Source organism: Macadamia integrifolia, chromosome 8 (assembly GCF_013358625.1).
Source record: "Macadamia integrifolia cultivar HAES 741 chromosome 8, SCU_Mint_v3, whole genome shotgun sequence".
Lineage (NCBI taxonomy): Eukaryota > Viridiplantae > Streptophyta > Magnoliopsida > Proteales > Proteaceae > Macadamia > Macadamia integrifolia.
In genome coordinates this window covers 6,091,381-6,113,023 of record NC_056564.1, presented here as the reverse complement: position 1 = coordinate 6,113,023, position 21,643 = coordinate 6,091,381, and the positions used below count along the sequence as shown (strand labels likewise).

The window sequence follows — 21,643 nt, the reverse complement described above, 5'->3', positions numbered from 1 at the left end:
ACAACTCATGAGAGCGCATCGGCTCTTTTATGAGTTTTGACTTTTTCTTGTGTGGATCAGATTGTATAAGAACCACTCTCGTACATGAACCTGAACCACACTCACAATTCATTATGATAGAGGGTGTAGAAAAAAATCCCCCATTCAGTCCAGTGTTGACTTGTGTTTGAAGTCTTAAAAATCAGTTTGCATTGATTAGGATTGCACAGATACCAATCCATTGGTAATGAATTAGTGTAAAATGATTTAAAAATTTTTCGTGCTTTCTTAGTAAAGGGAAATCGGTCAAATTCAGTTCAATTTAGATCAATATCAACTAAAACTAATCCCGAGTTTTAAAATCTTGCTTGTGATTACCTTAGTCCCCCATGATATCGAAATCCTTAGCCCACTTTTTTTTGATAAAACCTGAGGGGTGGAAGAAAGGAACATATAGAACCTTGTATGGATGGCCACAAGGGGTGGAAGAATAGTCAAAGTTCGGACCTGTTTCTTGAGTCATGATCTCTTGCTGAATGAGTTACTCCTTAAAGGTTGTCTGTTAATATACTTGAAATTTGATATACCAAAATATCCTTAATAAGATAGTAAAACATGAGAGAGAGAGAGAGAGGTGATAAATTGATAAATTCTAAAGTAGAGATTGGAGAGAAAGAGAGGATAAAAATTCCAAAGTTTTGTCAGTTTGTAGAGAAAGAATGGTATTTTGACCTTATCCAACCATGTCTTGGAGACTTGGACCCATACTTTCGGTAGATAAACAAAGCAAAGTTGAGTCTAAGGTAGGACCCATCACAAGATAGATGCTCTCTATGGCATACAAACATGGAAGGTGAAACACAAGAATGAACCACCCACCCCACTTGGCCCCCTCATCTTATACATGAATCTATCTCTTTTCTATCTTATCGTCCACTTGAATATGAGGACTTGGTCTGTTTCTTTTCTCTCTACTTCTCTCTTTCCGCAAATAGAAAGAGAAAAAAATAGAGTGAAAGAGTAGTAGAACTTATTTTAGTACTTTATATTATCCTCTTATTATAAAATAAAAATAGAAACTCTCGTTTTCTATCCTTCTTTTTCCAAGTAGAATCTCTAGTTCTTGGAAGGATTGTTAAATTAAAGATAGTTACAGAACGGGAGAAGAATGTGAACAAATGCCAATGGCTTACCTTTTCAATAACTACCTTGAAACTACCAAAGGTCTTCCGCCGACACATTCACCACTAAGACTCTTCTCGGAATCTTACAAGGAAATGGTCCAGATGAAGAATTTCATAAACCTAGATGACCACAATTTTCAAAGTCAGATTACTGATGAAGATTGATCAAATATCAAGACCCCTACCCTTTGCTCTCTCTCTATCTTCTTCTTCTTCTTCTTCTTCTTCTTTTTTTTTTTTTTTTTTAATAATAATTAAAAAATAAAAAATTATCATAAAAGATTCAATGAACTTCACTTTGTTCAGATTAAAGACGTATATGGATGGGATTATTCTTTTAGATAGATAAAAAGTTAGCAAGTAGTATATTATTTGGACCTGATTCCCTTGATGACTTAAGTCTTCACTTGTGAATTTGATCCCTACCAGTGAACCAATTCTTACTTCATAGGGATAGGAATCCTCAGGCTACAGGTCATGTAGCACACATCTAACAATCAATAACACTAAGGCACACAATTCAAGGCACTCCTGGTCATTGGATGTGTAAGGCGTGTAGCGCTACAGACGATCTCAATCCTACTTCATAGACCGATAACTTAAAATTTGAAATCGATAGCTGGATCAGATTCTTCTGTAGGGCTACAGGGCGTGTAGCACACATTCAATGACTAGGAACACTCAAACACGAAGCCCAAGGCACTCCTGGTTGTTGGGTGTGCGCTGCAAGACATGTAGTGCTACAGACGATCTCAATCAAAGACCCCATTCATAACTTGTGCACCCACAGTCATGGTCTTAAAATTCAAAATCGGTAGCGGATCAGATCCTAACGATTCCAACCAGGAATCAAGATTGGGTCACTAGGTTTGCACTAAACCTGGGGTCGAAATCCAGTCCGGAATTCATACACTAAAGATTAAAAACTTGCAATAAGGTTGAAATTTAGGCAGGGCCAGCTTAAGCCCAGATTAATCCGGCCCGAGATCGAACTGTAAACCTTCATGTTACAGATATATGTTGTTTAACGATCTGATCTAGGGATTTTCAGCGCACGGATGTAAGCATCTGGGCTCAGGAAGGCGTAGCCCAATACAAAGCCAATCTTGTCAAAATATCGTGGGGCTTTTTCTGGGCTTAGGTTGTTGGGTCATGAAAGTTTTGATGGCCTCTTAACCTCACACTTATTGAAAATTGGGCCTATCTAAAATTGATGTGAGCCGCAAATTAATGAAAGTTGCTATGGCCTTCCATTCCGATACAGGTTATAGGTATCGTTATTGGTACCGGTAACTGCTGATACCAATACCAGTACGATATGACATATCGGGCATAAATTAAGGAATAATTCACTTTTTTGCGAACATTCCCAATCTGTGTCAATATCATATGTGTATCAAGTATCGCCAATATATCCAATTTCAATGCCAATACTGGCACCTTGATCCATGATTCCGAAACTGGGCTTAGGCAAGACCCAGTTGAAGATAGCAAAAGCCAAATCCGTGGTCGTACCAATTGGGCCTCAATGAGGCCTTTCACCAGACCCAAAACTAACGCATAAGACCCATCATTAGGGAAGACTGGAAGGATTTGTTGTATCGATGAGACCTCTCATCTATAGGTGAAGAACGGTTTTGTTGTCCTTATACCATTGCTGCAGTAAAAATTGATCGGGTGATCTTTCTTCTAAGACTTGATGTTTCATGCTAGATCTGCATAAAAGAACAGACAAAGAAGAGTCGGGCTGGCCCAATGGGGACCCGCCAATGCCTAAACCCAACAGGGGACCCTCTGATGCCTAAGTCAAATTTCTTCAAAAACAAATAATCAAGAGAGTTTAGGTATTATCTCATTTGTTAGGAAAGCTCTAAGCGATAAGATTTGTTGAGCTAGTGATCAAATTTGCTGAGCTGACAGCGAATAATCCTCGAGAGCATCCCCGCAATCACTGAAATCAGATTAGTGTTGGTGTATGATGTCTTGTATTCCGTCGCAGTTTAATCCAGGGAGTATTGATGCAGCACTTAGACAGGCAGGACGGCAGTCCAGCTAGCCGGTTAGCAGGCCGTGGGGGTTGCAAGGGGGGCAGGAGGCGCCCCTGCATAGTAGGGGGTGTAGGGGGGTGCAGCCCCCTGCTCGAATTTTTTATTTGAGGGCAATTGTAGTTTAATCCGGATTAGGGTTTTTTCGCTATATATTTGTAGCGATGGTTTCTTTCTCTGTAATGCAAGCAATACTGAGAGGTGTGAGGACGAGCGCTGTAACCCTATTCTCCATTGATAGTGAAGCAGGATCTCATCTCACCGGGGATGTAGGCAACCTTGCTGAACCTCATAAAATCCGTGTGCATTGTTTGTTTTGTTTTCCCATTATCTTCTGCATTGTTTTATGGTTGCGTTTCTACAATTAGAATCCTTGAGAAGACGATCTGAAGGAGTTGGCCATGTAAATAGGCGATATAACATATATTTTCATAGATCTTTGGTTTTATCAATTCATCTCAGTATAAACAAGGGAAAAGACATATTCAGTAGAGGCTTCTTTTTTGGGTAAAAGTAGAATCTTTGCAGGGAAGGGATTCGGTTTGAAGTCGTGGGGAAGGAAAACCCATTTGAAATCCTTTGCAAGGCTTAGGTATAGAAAACTATCATGATTTGATTCTCCTTCTCCCTTACTCTCGATTTTGTTTTCATTCTCTTCTTTGGTCTATGTGAAGAGGAAGAGATTGAAATCAAAATAGGTAGAGAGAAGAAGTGGATCCTTCGGGTTTGGGTTTTTCCCTACCTAGATCAGGGTGGAGTGGTCCAGTATTTCATTCTTTGAGAATCAAATGGGTTGATTATTCACGACCCTTGGATTTAAATTTATTCAAATGTCGTTTTGTGAGCCATTGTTGAAAGACGATCGCGTCAATCGTTGAAAAGGAGTCAAATCCATTCTTGCCGCGGTAAACTCCGGATCCCTCCAATACGGAATTTTAAACATAATCCAGGTCAACCACTGGTCAACGATTCGTATTTGCGATTCACAGCCGGGAGAGAGCTGTGAGGCACGTAGCTAGCCGGCAACAAGGCTTGCTTTGTAACGGAAAAGTTAAAATCAGTTTTTTTTATTTTTTTTGGTGGAATGGTAAGAATCAGTCTAGAAGTGTGAAATCGTGGCAATCCCCTACTTTTTCTATAAAAAAAAATAAAAAATAAGAGAAATTTATACTATCACTCTTTTATCTTTTACTTTTTAATGATACTCCCGTGTTTTTTTATTTTTACATCTCTTTCACTCTTGTTCTTTTAAAATATCTAAATTATCCCTTCTTTTCACTTGTAATCAATTACACCTTTTTAAAATTAACTGGTTCAAAATATTGGTTTGAACCAAATCACTTACTTTAGCAAAACAAGGAGTCAATTACAAAAAAGTAAAACAGAAGCTTCGATCCTTTCTTGGTTTAGAAGAAGACCTCTTCTCCTTCAAATTTCATTCTCGGCAAGGCGGGAAGACAACTCAAGGCTCTCTCTCTCTCTCTCTCTCTCTCTCTCTATGTTAATGGGGTTTGGAATCTAGTTTAACCAATTTTGCTTTTCTTGCAGTCTCGGTCTCTATCTTTGTCTGCGTTAATGGGGTTTGGGTAGTTTTACCTATTTTGCTTCTCTCTCTCTCTCTCTCTCTCTCTCTCTCTCTCTCTATATATATATATATATATATATGTTAATGAGAGATGTGGATATTATGATAATGGAAGGTTTAAAAAAAAAAAAAAAAAAATCTTCCTTTACTTTACTTTGATTTGGGAGTTTGCTCTGCTATGGAAGATCAGGAGTAAAGCTAATGATTTTGAAAAGTTTATCATATTGATCCGTTCAAAGTCCAATCGGGTATTGCATTTTTTTATTTTTTATTTTTTTATCCCTAAAACCATGTGTCGCAACCTTAACATGGAATGTAACATTGAGATTACTCATCCGAATTAGTATCGATTAAGATCGATATCAATCCAATACGGACAAAAGAAATAAATTGCTAAAACTTGCTATGATGTATGATGAAAAAAAATAATAATAAATAAACAATATCCTTGATGATTTGATGAGGTAAGAAATAAAAAAAAACAAAAAAAAAAAAACAATATCTATCTTTAAGTGACTCAATATTAATGTATTTAAAAAAAAAATTCAAAAAAGATAAAATAGAGGAGTTTGAGTTTCAACCAACAAAGCAACATTAGAACCCTTGTTTATTTTGTTTAACTAAAGTAAGTGGTTTGGTTCAAACCAATATTTTGAGCCAGTCAATTTTAAAAAGGTGTAATAGGTTACAGGTGAAAATGAGGGGTAATCTAGATATTTTAAAAAAGCAAGAGAGAAAAAGATGTAAAAATAAAAAAGCAGGGAGTATCAATAAAAAAAAAAAAAAGTAAAAAATAAAGAAATTTTAGTAAATATAGCCAGTGATACTAAATTTCCCAATAAATAAAAATGAAACCCAACTTGTAATTGAGAAAGGAAACTCTACCCCATAAAAATTTGAGAAACGAAACGTATATACTACCCTAGGGACGTGGGGAAGGGCAAAGTTTGAAAGTTAGAAGCAAGGCAGATCGGATCAAGCCGAGGAGGGAGAATTAACCTACTGGGGTGGGGGTTGAGTGCTTCAATATTCTTCTATTGAAGATCAGTCGTTACAGGTACTCGAAATTATCGTTTTTCCTCGTTTTCTCTCTTCCATTCAAAAGTTTTATCTGTTTAGATGTAATTAGAAACGAATCGATGGATGTGGAATTTTAGGTTTTGTTGTTTCGGATTTTTGTTATTACAGTACAGATTTAGGGTTTTGTTCTTTCGGTATATTTACCGTAAGCGATTTCACACAGGTTTGAAACTACCAGATATCTGTGGTTATATCGAATAAGTTAGCGTGGAGGGTTGAAATACTATTGTTCCCAGATGCTCAACTACATACACTAACAATAGAAAACGATTGAAGAACTTTTCGATGAGAATACTCCCAGAGGATATCATGATTCTGATTTTAAGCAAGTTAGACTTGGTGGGCTTCCATCGTCTTACTGCAGTTTGCAGGTCCTGGCAATCGATTGCATTAGTGCCAAGAAATCACCACAATTTCATCTTCGTCATCAACTCCCATGGTTGATGTTTCCCTCTTCCTCTCAGTTGAGGATCATCATTATGAGTTAGTTTGGGTAATACGATAAGTGTTTTTCTTATAAATACATTTACAGAAAAGAGCCCATACTGCATATGGAAGGCTATATTGTTCTCTACTGCTACTGAAAATAACAATTTGGATAATTGTATAGTGGTAGCGATTTATTATATACACAGTTTAGCCTTCTGTAGACCAGGAGATGACGCATTGAAGACGTTATTTTTTATGATGGAAAATTGTATGCCATCAATATCAAATATGATCTTATAGTGGTTGAGTTATTTCCTTATCCAAAGGAAACAAACTGTAACATAGAAGATAACAGCATTTATTTTTGTAATTCGCATTACTCTGTCTCTTCCCATTTGGTTCACCCCAATTTCTTGGTAGAGAGAAAAGGGGTTTGGGGAAGATAGGGAATTCTATTCCTATTTTGTACTTCTTATGTTTTTGTTATTTGAATTTTGAAATTTCTGTTTTATTTTATCCTATTAATGCAAATGTTTTGGATTGTCTTCCAAATTTTTATAATGTTCAATTGGAGGTTGGTGTTGGGGAAGCTCTCTCTTCTAAGTTTTTGTTAAATTTGTTAGATTTATCTGGATTGCTGGCTTTTGAGAATTTAATAATATATTTTTTAGCCTTACATAGATCAATACAGGTGGAAAACTTCTTCTGTCCAAGAGTACTATTAGGTTCACAACAAGTTTTGATCAAAATGCTGGAGTTATTGGGTTTATTACAAGTTTTGAGTGCTAGAATTCTCCTGTTCTATGCTAATGGAAACTATGATGACTATTCTATATTGACATCCTAATACAGCTACTATGTGAAGTGCTCAAATAAGACGATCTCCTACTTCATTTACTGAAAGCGTGCAAGTTTAAATATTGTGTATGCAAACATGAACAGTATTTGTTGGTGACCATACGATGGTTGTGGGCTTTGTTGGTGACCATAGGCAAACCTTAATATCTTGGTTAAGGTGATTAAGTCTCATAATAAATTTTGACAATATATCCAAAGCTATAGGTCCACAATGCTACCTACATCTAGTCCATGTTTGTGTAATTGAATAAACAAAACAGAAATAAACTTACGTAATTCTGAATTGAACATTCAACTCTAATCTATTCATATCTTCAATCATGATATTGCTCAAGGTTGGCTTTTTTGGATGAAGTTGGTTGGAAGATTTCCTCTCCAAAAATTAATAAAAACTATACCAACTAAGGATGAAGTACAAAAATATGGTTTCAATACATATTTTTTTTTTTTGCTAACGATGGATATCCAAGCCGAAGGCCTGACTAGTCCCGTAGGCCCATACTGACCCCACAACCCCTAACCCTTGGTCATGCCGGGGTTGAATGAGAACCATTCAACTTTCGTTGAAAGCAGTGAATGGCACCAGTGGGAGTCAAACTCAGGATGTCCGAGTTTACGGCTCGTACCAACTTTATTGCTCAACAACTGCGCTACCTGCTTGGGTTAATATGATTTTAATACATGATATACTGATAGGTTATGGCACTTGTGACTTTAGATAGTTAGATATCATTTCCTCGTGATACTTTGATAGATAGTCACAACTCAGTTAGAATTTTTTTTTTATCAACAACAAAGTTTTTCTTCACCTGTGGTTGAATGATGGGGGAACCCCTCCCTCCCTTTATTGTCTGGGTCCACGATGGGCTACGGTAAATGAATGACTTTAGGAAAACTCGGTCCTTCAATTGATTTGGGATCCTAATGAATAACGTTTTTTCATTCGAGTAAAGATGTGAAAAGGTATCCCAAACACCTAATGTGGGACCAAAAGTAGATCAAGTTCGTTCGGTTTTGATTTTGAAAATGTGTTCATATTCTCTATTCAATTATGGTATTTGCATTTTGTATTCTTGAACCAAATCTAACTGAAACCAAACTGATCAACTCCCTTGGGTATCAGCACGTGAGAGGATAAAATGATCCATATATGAAAAAGCAATGTATTAGTACTTTAGACCTGACTGATATCGGTAACGAGTATCTGCAAATACGGTCGGGTAATTACATTTATCGTTCTTATTCAACAATTAAAGGTGTATCATCATCATCATCATCATCATCATCTTCTTCTTCTTCTTATATATATATATACACGTCATCATCTAATTATAAGTGTAGACGTACCCATACCAATAGAGACAAGGGTGTCAAAACTAAATTGTAATTGTTTACTGAAACCGAGCAGAGCCCTTTATGCCAAAATCGTGGTTCCCTTCGATAAAACCATTCACTATTTGAAATCGTTCAGAAATTGATTCCCGGATGATTTGATCTGAAAAACTATAATCAAATGGAACCAAATCACACCGTTTAATCCATTGAACACCCTTAAGCTAGAGGTAGATGATTGAGATTCAATACCGCAATAAAACTTACACGAAGGAACAAATCCTCGGGCATGGTCCATGGTCCAATACTAATCTTCGTGCATGGCCAAGATCCACACTTATGGGCCTTTAAGGGTCATAAAAAACCTGACAGTTTTCTGTGTTAGAAAATTTCAAGATTGGATGCCTAATTTGACTACCATGATACCATACCCGTTCACTTAAGGTTCACCGCTGCTAGATGATACGCTAGCCGTTGGCACTTGGCACCAATGGGCCATGGGGGTATGGGGTATGAGGTATGAGGTATGAGGTATGAGAGAGATGGACACAAAGATTGCTAGTTTATGTTACATCAGCGATGTCCTCAACTTTTTCCCCAAGACAGATTTCAACCCTTCACTATGCGTGCGCCAATGGGAACTATTCTGTTCCGCGTTGAAAATGCTTTCATGGGCCTTCCATAGGCTCGTGCACTGACATGTACCTGTACCAGCGTTATAGTGTTGTATTACTCATAAATATTAAAGTATCCAGCTTGCCATTTAGGCATTCGGAGACGTCTCGATAACACTGCAACCAAACGGCTCATTAGCAAGAAAATAGAAATGCATACACCATCTCCCACAGAAAGTAACATGCACAGGTACCCCAACAAAACTAAGAAGATAACATTACCTCCTCTAACTGAACTAAGTACTTCATCACAGAGAGAGAGAGAGAGAGAGAGAGAGAGAGAGACGTGAAGTAACCCAGTAAGGAGGTAACATAACATCACACACACTGTTTATTGATCGAGACTCATCATAGACTAGCTTTCAGAGGAAAGGCCAAGAGCAGAAGCCTCCACTTATTCCCAGGTACTCTAACCAGTAAAGACACGACAACAGCAACAAAAGGAAAGAAGGAAGGAAGGAAGGAAGGAAGCGCTATGGTTACACTAATAGACCCCCACCGGCGCAAATTAGCAATTAATCCCTTAACCTGGATGGACTGATTGACACATCAACATGCATGGGTGCATGGTAACGTCTATGCTACATGTGATCCATATCTTTACTGTTTCGTGCAATCACGGACCTCAAAGAAGGACTGGTTCTTGACGGCGATGTCGTAGAGGTGCATAGACTTGAGTTTTGCAAAGTTGTTGGGAAGAGAAATGAGATGCACCGTATCATCGGAACGGTGGTACTGGATCAGGTCGTTTAGCTGCCCGGTGTTGTACCGTTTCCATCCGAGCTCAAGCAGATGCTCCTCCAGCTCTGCGTGCGACTTGATCACCTGGTTCTTGGTGCATACACCAGGGACCGGAGGCGGGTACCGGGTGCAGTCTCCATTCCCGGTTGACCCACCGTGTCTTTGAACTCAAACGCCTCTCTGGTCGGGTTCGTCAACAGTTGAACCACTCTCTTCTTGTTGAACAACCAAACACCCGACATTACTGGTGTAGATTGATTGATCACTCCCACACAGATAAAAGATAAAATAAGAGATCTTCCAACTCTTTTTCTCACTACTAACAGAAGCGGAGGAACTACGAAGGGAAGATAGAGAGGACGAGGGAAAGAGAGGGTGGTTAATTTATAGGAAGAGAAGGTTAGTATGGTGAAAACAAGAAATTTTACTTGTACAAAAATGCCCTGTTATGGGTATGGCACGTTAAGGCTTTTTTCATAATATTCCGTTATATGACACTGTTACTATTAAAGAGCAAACATAGGCTTTCTCTGGATGTATAATTTCCCTATAATTCATCCGTTCGTAGAGATTAGAATGTATTTTTATTGATGTAGTATTGATTGACAAAGGTAAATCCAGCGCATAGCGCACTGGCTGCAACTTTTATATTAGATGCCCATCTCTAATTTTTGGGTGATAAAAAGAGAGGAACCCATTGTATAAAGATATGCAGGATATTTTAAACTAATGTGTATGCACATTATTTGATAACATTCTCTCGTCCAATGATAAAATATCGTGAAGGGCTTATAAATAATCTGTTCCTTTACTAAAATAAAATCCTGGGAGAGAGAAACCTGTAATAATATTATCCATCAATTTAAGACAAAGCAGTGACAAAAGAGAGTCATGGTTTGGCATATTTGATTGTAACCAGTCATTTTACATATGGAAGCCTTTTGGAGGCCTTAATGTGGGCCATCCATGTTGCTTCATATTTAACCTAGAGAGTGATGCAGCCTCATTTCACATTGAAACAAATGATATTTTTATTATGAGTTTTTCTTGATGTAATTTTGTTATTTTTTATATTTTACAGTGAAAATTCCTATTTCACCAGAAAATTTTGTTTTCCAACCTTTTCATATGGATAAAAAAAAGTTAAGGACATAATGACATATAACGTGAATATTTTAGGGTAGCGAATTTCAACCAGCACAGAGAAACCCAGGTGACAGCCCGACCCCTGGCCCCCGGGGCCCCAATTAGTAAAAATGCGGTTATTGGGTTGATCTTGACAGCCCAATTATAAAATGAGCTAATTATTGTGCTGAGTTCGGGCATTGGGTCAGACCTGGTGGATTACTAAATCCATTTCAACCACGCCATAACATCCTCCATTGATATGATTTCTTAAAATTTATGATAACTATAGCTATATCGTCTATCTATTCTAACATTCCATTTAATTTCGAAGAAAGAAATCACAGGAGAATTCTAAAAGGGCAGCTGCACAAAACCATCCCTATTATAAATGCGTTACATTGGGTTGATGACCTCCGGCCCATTAAATAATGGAGGTGTAGTTTGAGTTGGGCCGATTTGCCACTGACATCCTGGCTCAACCTGGCCAAGTTCTATCTCTTCGATCCTATTCTCTTGTCTTGGTTCTTACGGTCAAAATTGAATTATATCAAATCTTCCGCTTGATTCGATTCTCTCCCTTGGTTCCATACGACAGGGTTCTATCCCATTCCTCTTGTATATATGTACACATATGCTTCTCGTTTCCTCTTTTTTTTCCTTTTCAAAAACAAGCCAACGTTTGGAGGATGCCAACCCATTTTCCCAAATGAACCCACTTAGATCTTACCCGACAATGAGAATACCCAAATCCGACAGATGAAGAAGAAGTTCCTCTGTTAAAACTTTCACCACCACCACCACCAGTAGTCAGTGGACCATAATTCAACGACCTTTCCATGGAAAGTCCATACATCCATATCCACCTGCAAATTCCTTCATCTTAATCTGTTGATCATCCAACCACGTCAATCTTATTGGTCAATTCACACTGGTTTTCGAAGTTTAGGGCATATGCTGGCCGATTCTACCCAATTCCTGACACTTCTTTGAACCAATTCCATTCCGATTCCACCATTACGGATCCGGATTCTGTTGTTTTAAAACGCTTGTTAATTTGGTTAGTTTTATAAGGCTTCTGTTTATTGGCGTCTAAAAGCCAACTACGGAGAATAAAACAGATGCAACCAATAAAATAATTTGGAAATGCCATCTTTTGTTGGATTTATTGTCAAAGTTTCAAAATATTTCTTGTGCCAATGAAGGGTGTGGGTGTGGGTGTGGGTGTAGGTGTAGGTGTGGTCTACACCTATATAGGGGTGTTCAGACACACTTGTATGTGTATGAGGGCGCTTATACACATACAAGTATGTGTACAAAGACGTTTGTACACATACAGACACATCTGTATATGAACAGATATACCTATATGTGCAAATGTGTATTGTTTTATATTTTATAGATGATCTGAAAATTGGACAAGGGATTTTTAGCAAGGGTTTTTGTTATTCCACTCTATATTATGTTCTTCCAAGTCTTTTTGTGTCTAATAATGAGTATAGTCTTTGGACTTCCTGTATAATCACATATTGGGGTGCATCTTATGTGATTGGGAGTTGTTTTATCTTGGAAGTATAAACACACTGGCCAACCCCGTTGCATAATTAGGGCGTTTAAAAATATTAAGGATAGTATCATTCTGATACTACTCAACTCAAATTATGTTTATCTTTGATTTAAGAAGAAGAATTACTACAATGCTATGGATTTGTATATCATCTGATGCAATTACAACATATCCATGGCTGATTCCAAGCCATCTATTCTAAGGATTTTTCATCCTCTATTCTTGTCTTGGCATGTGATACATGAGGAGGAAAGTGAATATTCACGTACATGAGCTATCTTGATCTATGAATATGACATATATTAAATGAGGAGACAGAAAATATATGTCATCCATGGACCAAAGTCGTTCACGTACATTCACGTATGTGAATATTCCCTGTTCTCATTCAATACATGAGGATTGGCACGTGTGCAACCAATAAGACAATATGCGAGCATCTCAATTGGCAAGGCAACACAATATTTTTTCACCCGATGTAAGTGGTAGGGCAACACAAATATATACTAGGCACCGACCATTCGACCTGCTCTTGTGCCACCACGTGGGTCAATGAAAATACTGTCTGAAGGGTAATGGGAGTGTGGGAGAAATACAACTGAGGTATCATTATGAGCGGGGCGGGGCATTTCGCTCCATGTGTGCATGGTGCACCACACAACCACACCCCGATGACCGTCCAGATCAATATGCGACGGCTAGAGATATTTTATTTATTTTTTATTTTTTATTTTTTGAGATTCTTGAGACGGCTGGAGATTATTCGCCTGTCTTTATTTATTTATTTATTTAGTTAAAAGCCTATCTTTATTTACTAACAGGCGAATAGGTGACAGGCCACGTTGCGCAAATTGCTTTCGTTTTGACTTTGACCTAGCAACTCCACTGGAAAATGCCTTGAAAACATCGGAAATTCGTTTGCCAGATCCCATTTTCACCAGTGAGAGTTGTGAAATCTGTCCTCGACTCCTTCATCGTCTTCTCTTTGTCTTTTGTGTGTGAGAGAGAGCGAGAGAGAGAGAGAAGAAGATGGTGAACGGCATATTGGAGGTGCTGCTAGTGGATGCCCGAGGCTTGGAGGGGACCGATTTCTTGGGTACATCATCTCTACATTCCTGATTCCCCACCCCCGAAAACCCTCCCTTTCTCACTCTTCGTGGAAATAGGCAACCGTAGATCTGGAATTCTGGATAGATGATCAAGGGCACAAAAAGCTAGATTTCTCTGAAACATCCCAGTTGAAATCAATGGTTATATATATATATATATATATATATATGCCTGAATTGGTTGATTATCTTAAAGCTTGTCTAGGCCTTTTAGGGTGATCTCTGGTTTTTTCTTCCTCTTATGGTTTTAGTGCAGGATTCGAGTCACCTAAGCCCTCATATTTGAGATCTCAAATCCCAATCGATGCTCCTTTTTGGGGGGTTTTGAATTCGTATTAAATGGAGTTCTTCCTTTAGATTGGTTTTATCTTACTTGTTTTATTTTCTCTTGAAGCAGGTCGAATGGATCCGTATGTGTTGATTCAGTATAAGAGCCAAGAACGCAAGAGCAGCGTCCGTCGAGGTCAGTCAAACCCAACCTGCAAGTTCCAACTTCGTTAGATTCACCAAAAAAATAAATAAATAAAAAAACTTTCCTTGTCACGTGGATACTGCGCCAGAGACAGGTGGCAAAAAAAACTCACCCTACCCCGCCCGCACTGGGTTGGTGCCTATATTCCAATACTACCCTTCCATGGCCATATGAGGATACATCCTCATTGAAAGGGTGTAAATTGGACCGGTTCTTATTCGGTTCTGGCCTCAAGAGGAACGAACTAGAACCAGTCCTATACAATGAAGCCAGGAGGCCCAGGATCAATAAACAAACGATCGTTCGGTCGGTGTTAGTCCATAGTTGGCTCCTGTTGAATGATTCCTAACTGTTTGTTAATCATATAACAACCAAATTATTTGCTTACTTGGTCATTAATAGGTATAGGCCATCTTGATTCATACATATTTTCTGGGGACTTTGGGCGTAGAATTTGTCTGGACTCTAGAGGCTTTTTTATAATTTATCCTAATTTAGGTCGTAGAGTAGATCAGAAAAACACAAAAGTATAATATTGTGTACATTAAGGATGTGAATTTGTAATCGAAACCGTTTATCGAAACCGAACCAATCCGTTTACACCAAAACCGTAAATCCGTTTAGTAAATGGTGTGGTTATGGTTTCAAGTTTCAGGCTGATTAGGTAAACGGGTCGGGATTTTTTTAAACGCAGAACCCGTTGGTTTCAAACCGAATTGAAACCGTTTAAAACCGTTTAAATTGATCCGATTAATCCGTATAACAATTAAATAAAGATGGGGCAGTAATCCGTATAATAATTAACAATTAAATTAAGTGTTCATCCTGCTTTTGTATGATTTATTGCAATTCAGTTCAAGTTTAGGCTTTAGATCATGAACTTGTAATCCATATATGTTACTATATTATTATGTTATCATAGATGGGGTGTTTTGGCTGAACTACCTGTCATTTTAATATTTTATGCTGTAGAAGGCTGGATTTGGATGTTGTATGATATTAGTTCTAAATGTTTGAGAAGGGCCATGCAAAGAAATAGCGCTAGATTATCAAATTAAGACATTCTATCGTTAATATAGAATCTCTTATTTGTGGTTGTCAATTATTTTTTGATAAGCTTATGATCTTCAGTTTAGAGATGGTTGCAAGTTATAACAAATCGATTGTGAACCGTTTTACAAACCGTATGGAATAAACCGAAATCGAAACCGTTTAAAACCGTGAAATCGACACCGTTTAGAAATCGTGGAAACCGAAACCGTTTACTAAACGGTCACAGTTTCAGAAAGTGGAACCATTTAGTAAATGGTGCGATTATGGTTTTAGTCAAATAAATGTGAACTGAACCGATCTGCACCGTTTAAACCAAAACCAAATCAATTAACACCCTTAGTGTACATAGATCTAAATACTTGCACAATGACAAATTTAACACACAATATTCTTGCACAATACCTGGTTCTAATCAGGGGGTTGGGCACATTACCAGAAAACAAAAAAGAAAAAAATCAGGGTTGTGGGTGTGGCGAGGGGAGAGGGAGAGGGGACCGGGTGAGGGAGAGCCATGGCGGATCAGAAGTGGAAATAATCGCTTCACCCTCATGAAAAGCAGAAATCCCTATGTTGTTGATGCTTCCGCATGTTCTCCCACTATAAACCCACCTCCTATTGACGCAATTAGAGACCCTTCTTTTCTACCAAACAAAAAACTAGGGACCTTTCTTTTCTCCATAAGATAAAGGTGGAACAAAGTTTTATGGGTGGGACGGAGGAATGACCCTTGTGCCTCTCCTGGGGTGTGGTTTGTATGTCCCACCAAGAAAACACTTGCCTAATAGATAGACATGGAATTTTATTTTATTATTATTATTTTGATTTCGTTTCGTATGTTGTTTGTTAGTCCAATCGATTCTAATATTTTAATTGTTTTTAAAAATAAAAACCGATACCGAACTGATGAAGAGTTTGATCAATCATTTCAATTTGTTCCAATTGATTTTGATAAGTTCATTAGTACTGTTTCATCTTGACAAACCTAGGCTGCGTTTCATAGTCATTGAATTCCATAAACAAAGTTTCATGTCAAAAATAGAATTTTTAGTTTTTTTGTGTCAAAATGCCATTTAAAAAGGAAAAATGGTATTTGGTGAACCTATTTTAAGATCGATTACTCTTGTTGTTCGCTTCTTTTTATTAGGAACGAAACCAAAATGACGGAACAAGGTTTTGTTGTTTCATCATTTTGCATTTTTAGCCTTTTTTTTTTTTTTTTTCATTCTAAAAAAATCGAAAACACTAAGTTGACACCAAACGTTTTATTACGTTTTTCTGTTTCCAAAGAACAAAAACGTTTTTTTGTTTCCAAAGAACAAAAACGTTTTTCTTAATGACTATGAAACACAACCCTAGTCTGTGTTTCATAACTTAAATTAGGGATAGCTTGATATGCACTCCTATTTGGGCTTGGGCTTGGGCAGGCCCAAGTTGTATGCATACGCAAATGCCATAAATTTTTAAATGTTGGACGCAGGAGAAGGTAGCAACCCAGTCTGGAATGAGAAATTTACCATCCGAGTGGAGTACCCTGTGGCAGATGACCAGTGCAAGCTTTTCCTCAGAATCATGGACAAGGACACTTTCTCCGCCGACGACTTTGTTGGAGAAGCCACGTAAATAAATATACATCCATATATATTCTCCATTCTCATAGCTCACAAAAATCTACATAAGACCTGACCTGATCGTAATTTAAAATATTATTGCAGGATCCACTTGAAGGATCTAATTGCATTGGGCTTTGAAAATGGAGGAGCTGAGTTACATCCACGCAAGTATAGTGTCGTCAAGACAGACCAAACTTACTGTGGAGAGATTCGAGTTGGCTTCACTTTCACCCCATTGGTATGCACTACTATTACAGAGTCGGTCCCCCTATCTAGCTAGAAAATCAAAACAGAGAACTATTTGTGAATATTGATTTTTGGTCTTGGTGTTTTCCACAGGCGGAAAGGGAAATGGACCTGAACGAAGAAGAGTTGGGAGGATGGAGGCAAAGCTCTTTCTGATACAACAATATTTTTTGAATCATATACGAGGTCAATGGGATTTACATTTTATGAGATTAATGAAACATGTCTAATGGAAACTGAAGACCTCTTCTTTTCTTGCATTCCTTAACCCCATTAGATGTAGTATATTTGTTAGATTTGGTGAGATAATATACAGTTTCTAATTTATGATTTAGTTGTAGCCCAAAACTTCAAATATAGGTTCACGGTGATTTTGTGAAAGGTGTATAGATTTAGGGTGCCAACGGGTTGGTAGCCTGGTGGAAGAAAGCCCTTGTCTTCTCATCGCTCAAGTTAGCATATGCCCCATCATCGATCATTGAACTTGCAGAACCACTGTTTGCTATACAGGGCATTAGCCTAGGGCTATAATCACTACCATGGAGCACTCTTTTTTTATTTAAAAAATAAAAAATAAAAATAAATACAATGATCATTAATAATTATGAAGATAAAAGACCTGTAGTTAAGTTCATGAACCATCACATATATTCATGGGGTGTAAGAATTATCAAGGAGCCCCGTATCAAACAGATAGGATTACTCTCGATAGAGTCTAGGGCCAGAGAGTGATCCCACAATTGGAGTGACCTCGGGACGGTGGTCCCTGGACTCTATGGAGAGGAGCCTAATTCATATCAAACCTAAATTAGCATTGTTATTTTCAGCGAGGGTGTCAATCGATTTTATTTCAATTTTTTCCACCCTTCTACATACCCAACTTGATCCGAAGAGTCTTCCAAGTTTTTAGAGGGGACTCTTTGGTGGGATTACTTGTAGTTCCACTTGTGCCTGAGACACTCTTTCAAAAATTAGAATTAGATGGATTGAATCCGCTCAGCTTGATTTTGATTCTGAATGTCCTGATTTGGCTGATTCTAAGGATTTTCTCATTGGTTCTTTAGACTTTTACATATGAGAGTCGATTCTAGGGTTTCTAAGGTTGCATTTGGTAGTCATCTAGAAAAAATATTTCTGGCATTTTTTCATTTTATGGGAACAAAAAAACGAAATAAAGCATTTGTGTCAATTTGGTGTTTTTAGGTTTTTTTGGAACGAAAAAGGGAAAAACAAAAATTGTAGAAAGATAAAATGATGGAACGACGAAACCTTGTTCAATCATTTTGGTTTCATTCCAAATACAAAAGAAAAAAAAAAAAGGGAACAACTAGGGCACCGTTTGACAACGTTCCGTTTCTGCTTTTTCTTGTTCCCATAAACGGAGAAATAGCCTAAAAAGCGTTCGATAAAGTTGTTCCGTTTCACCCATTTCTAGAAACATAAAAAAAAATTTATGCCTATTTACAATTCTATAAATGACTTTGATGAAACAAGTCCGACTTGTTTCATCGTTTCTATAAACGAATTTGAGAGAAAAAAAGGTTGTTGTGCCCGATAAATCTTTCAACTATTTAAACCTAAAAAGAGGCAGCTGAACCCTCTCTCCCTTTTGGGCATCCGATGATACTATTGGGTTTTTTAGTGGCATTATGTCTGCAAAAAACGTTTCGAGAAACAAGTTTATCATACACCCAAAAATCTGTTTTTGTTCGTTTCTATTATTTCTAGATGCATAAATGGCAGAAACGTTGTCAAACGGTGCCTAGGGTAATCGTTCTTGAAACAGGTTCACCAAATATCATCTTTTTTGTTTTAAAACGACCTTTTGACATAGAAACCGAAACTTCTGTTTTTGACACGATATGTCATTTCTGAAACTGAATGACTACTAAATGTAGCCTAAGACTGATTCCAATTAATTTTATATCTCAATTTAAATTCAAATTGGATCTAAAATTGGCATTGACCAATTCAATCCTGATTCCAATTTTCATAACCTTGGCGTGGGATAAAATCCATAAAAAGAAGACTATTTATTAATAGGAGATGGTTCTCTATGCAAGGGTTAGAGGGGAGTCTTTGAGCGAACATTAGAGGAGAGCATACCAATGAAGGGAGATAAATTGGTATTAAATATTGAAAGAAGGTAACAAATCATTTTATGTAAGAACAATGGCGAGCTAACTTTCAAGCAATAGGCATCAAATGTAGAAAGAAATATTTTTCCACTCCGATTGGCACATTCCCTTGGCAAATACTTCACGAACACTGAAGTTGGAACCCTTGAACTAAGGATTTGACTTTGAAACCGATACCATTTACCAAAATCAAACAGAGTCGTTTACACCGAAACTGCAAAATCATTTAGTAAATGATTCGGTTATGGTTTCAAGTTTCAGGCCGATTAGCTAAACGAGTTGAAACCGAACCGATCTGTTTAACTTGTGGTTTCAAATCGAATTGAAACAGTGAAAATTGAACAATTTAAACCGTCAAAACCAATCCGATTAATCCGTTTAAATATTAAATTAGGTTTTGACCTAATTTGATTCAAAGATTGAATGTTGCAAGCCTGCAAGTAATTCTAAAGGTAGCTTGCTCATTGTTTGAAACGCTGATTAAATTAATCCAACACACTAAGTAAAATGTACACTGATAAAAATGCAATTTTTGCTTATACCTTGGTATATTTAATATATATTTTTAAATATTATAACACATTATTTGGGAGGGGGGGAGAAGAAGAAAATCTCTATTGTAAGCATTACTTATTGACTTGTTAGATGCGTTTGTGACTATTTTCTATCAAAATATTTTCATTTGCTTAATTGTTTGGTTGCTTTAACAAAACATAATGGTTTGCCTTTCACATTTTCAAGATTGAATCGTTGATCACCAAAAGAAAATTTTAGTAAACACGTGAATAAACTAGCAAACCGATTATTAATCGTTTAAAAACCGTATGGAATAAATCAAAATCGAAACTGTTTACTAAATGGTTGTGGTTTCAGAATGTGCAACCATTTAGTAAATGATGCAGTTATGGTTTTAGCTAAAATATATGTGAACCGAATCGAATCATTTAAATCAAAATCGAACCTATTAACACCCTGACCTTGAACTCGTAGAAAAAGGGATCTACACCTCTAGAATAAAGCCTACCTGAAGCTCTGCTACAGCTTTAGATCTCTCAACATTTATTGTTCCCCAGATGAAATGTTTAGTGTCCTCCTCCAATCCTTTAAAAACCCTAATGGTCCAACCAGACAAACAACAATTAATTGGTCCCTTCCCTAAATATTCACTGTTATGTATAAAAATAGTTAAATATTTATTCTTAAGCATACAAATAATCAAATATTCATCCATAACCAATACAAATACAGATACAAATCTGAACCAAAATACCAAAAAAAAAGTAGACCAATAAATTGAAATTTTCAAAATCTAAAACACCAATACCAAATATTTGATTTTATGCAAGTTCTAACTGGATCATAGTGTTCTAGTTCCGGTGGGTTTCCAAACTGGTCTTTCAGTTTGAACCGTTGAAAGGTTCAGATCTAGAATCAGACCTATAACTTAATGGACAGATTGGTTTTGGGATTGACTCCCGGTTCTGGTCCTAAATGATACCCTTAACTCCGAACCATCCCTAATTAATCCTTTTCATGGAGCTCCGCATTCCATTGCAATTCAATTTTTAAGGGAAACTTGGGCTTATGTAAATCCTCCCAAATCAAACCAGCTGGTTCATTTGGGTCGACTCAATTACTCAACTCACAACCCCCTATTCTAGATTCTTTTACTTAACATTTGAAGTATTAGTTGCCTTAAGGCAGAAGGAAATAAAGAAAAGAAGGTGATTGATTACCGGTTTGGTTTAGGGATCCTTTTATATTACGTCTCCTTATTTATAATGATATTTTTTCATAATTCTCATTGGGTGTATATGTGTTGCTTTGAAATTTGGATCCCCAATGTGACAGAACAATGAAAAGAAGCATCTCGTTAGTTCAGTTGATGCTTTATTTAATTCTCACGCTGTTGAAGTAATGATGTAAATAACCGTTGAAATAAGGAAAGTGCTGGTGTAACCATATTTCAAAAGCTGGATTGGTCAGTGGAATGGACCAACTGAAAACGACTGGACCAACAATACAATCCGCGTTGAAATAGAAAAAATTGTTTCTACTGTTTTAAGACCTAGTAACAGCAAAAACAAAATCAAAAAAATCATTCACCTCAAAGAAAGAACCAGCGGGTTTGAACCATTCCTTTGCTTTCTATCTTTGTGTGCATAAACCTAGTTGAACCAGGTCGAACATAGACCAGCCAGTCGTCTAACTCCGGTTTGATACAAGATTTCCCAGTACGGTGGACAATGACAATCATCTAGAACCTACACCTCATTCATTTGGGACAAAGCCCATTAAGCCCATTGATTGTGATGTATAATAAAAAAATTTGGCCAATTGCACTATTAAGACAATCATTGTTACAAAAATGTAAACACGTTTCACTCATATACATAAGAAAACCAGGAAACTTTCA

General features: G+C 37.2%; 1 protein-coding gene across 2 annotated transcripts; it reads left to right on the top strand.

Moving 5' to 3' along the window:
• The first annotated feature begins 13,459 nt into the window (after positions 1 to 13,459).
• On the top strand, positions 13,460 to 17,423 carry LOC122086373 (elicitor-responsive protein 1-like). Of its 2 annotated transcripts, none has more exons than XM_042655147.1 (5): positions 13,460 to 13,695; positions 14,103 to 14,171; positions 16,711 to 16,849; positions 16,946 to 17,081; positions 17,183 to 17,423. In XM_042655147.1, exons 1-5 carry the CDS (start codon positions 13,629 to 13,631, stop codon positions 17,243 to 17,245), a joined length of 474 nt encoding a protein of 157 aa, XP_042511081.1. In that variant the 5' UTR covers positions 13,460 to 13,628; the 3' UTR covers positions 17,246 to 17,423. The 2 variants fall into 2 exon arrangements, with proteins under 2 accessions (XP_042511081.1, XP_042511082.1); XM_042655148.1 differs by having other exon boundaries at positions 13,461 to 13,695; positions 14,106 to 14,171.
• Positions 17,424 to 21,643: the final 4,220 nt, after the last annotated feature.

What these genes read in the sequence shown, in the direction of transcription:
- LOC122086373 (XM_042655147.1), top strand. Translation starts at nt 13,629, where the DNA reads ATGGTGAACGGCATATTGGAGGTGCTGCTAGTGGATGCCCGAGGCTTG. An exon ending in CAAGAGCAGCGTCCGTCGAG is followed by an intron (nt 14,172 to 16,710) that starts GTCAGTCAAACC and finishes TGTTGGACGCAG; the next exon opens with GAGAAGGTAGCAACCCAGTC. An exon ending in GCTTCACTTTCACCCCATTG is followed by an intron (nt 17,082 to 17,182) that starts GTATGCACTACT and finishes TGTTTTCCACAG; the next exon opens with GCGGAAAGGGAAATGGACCT.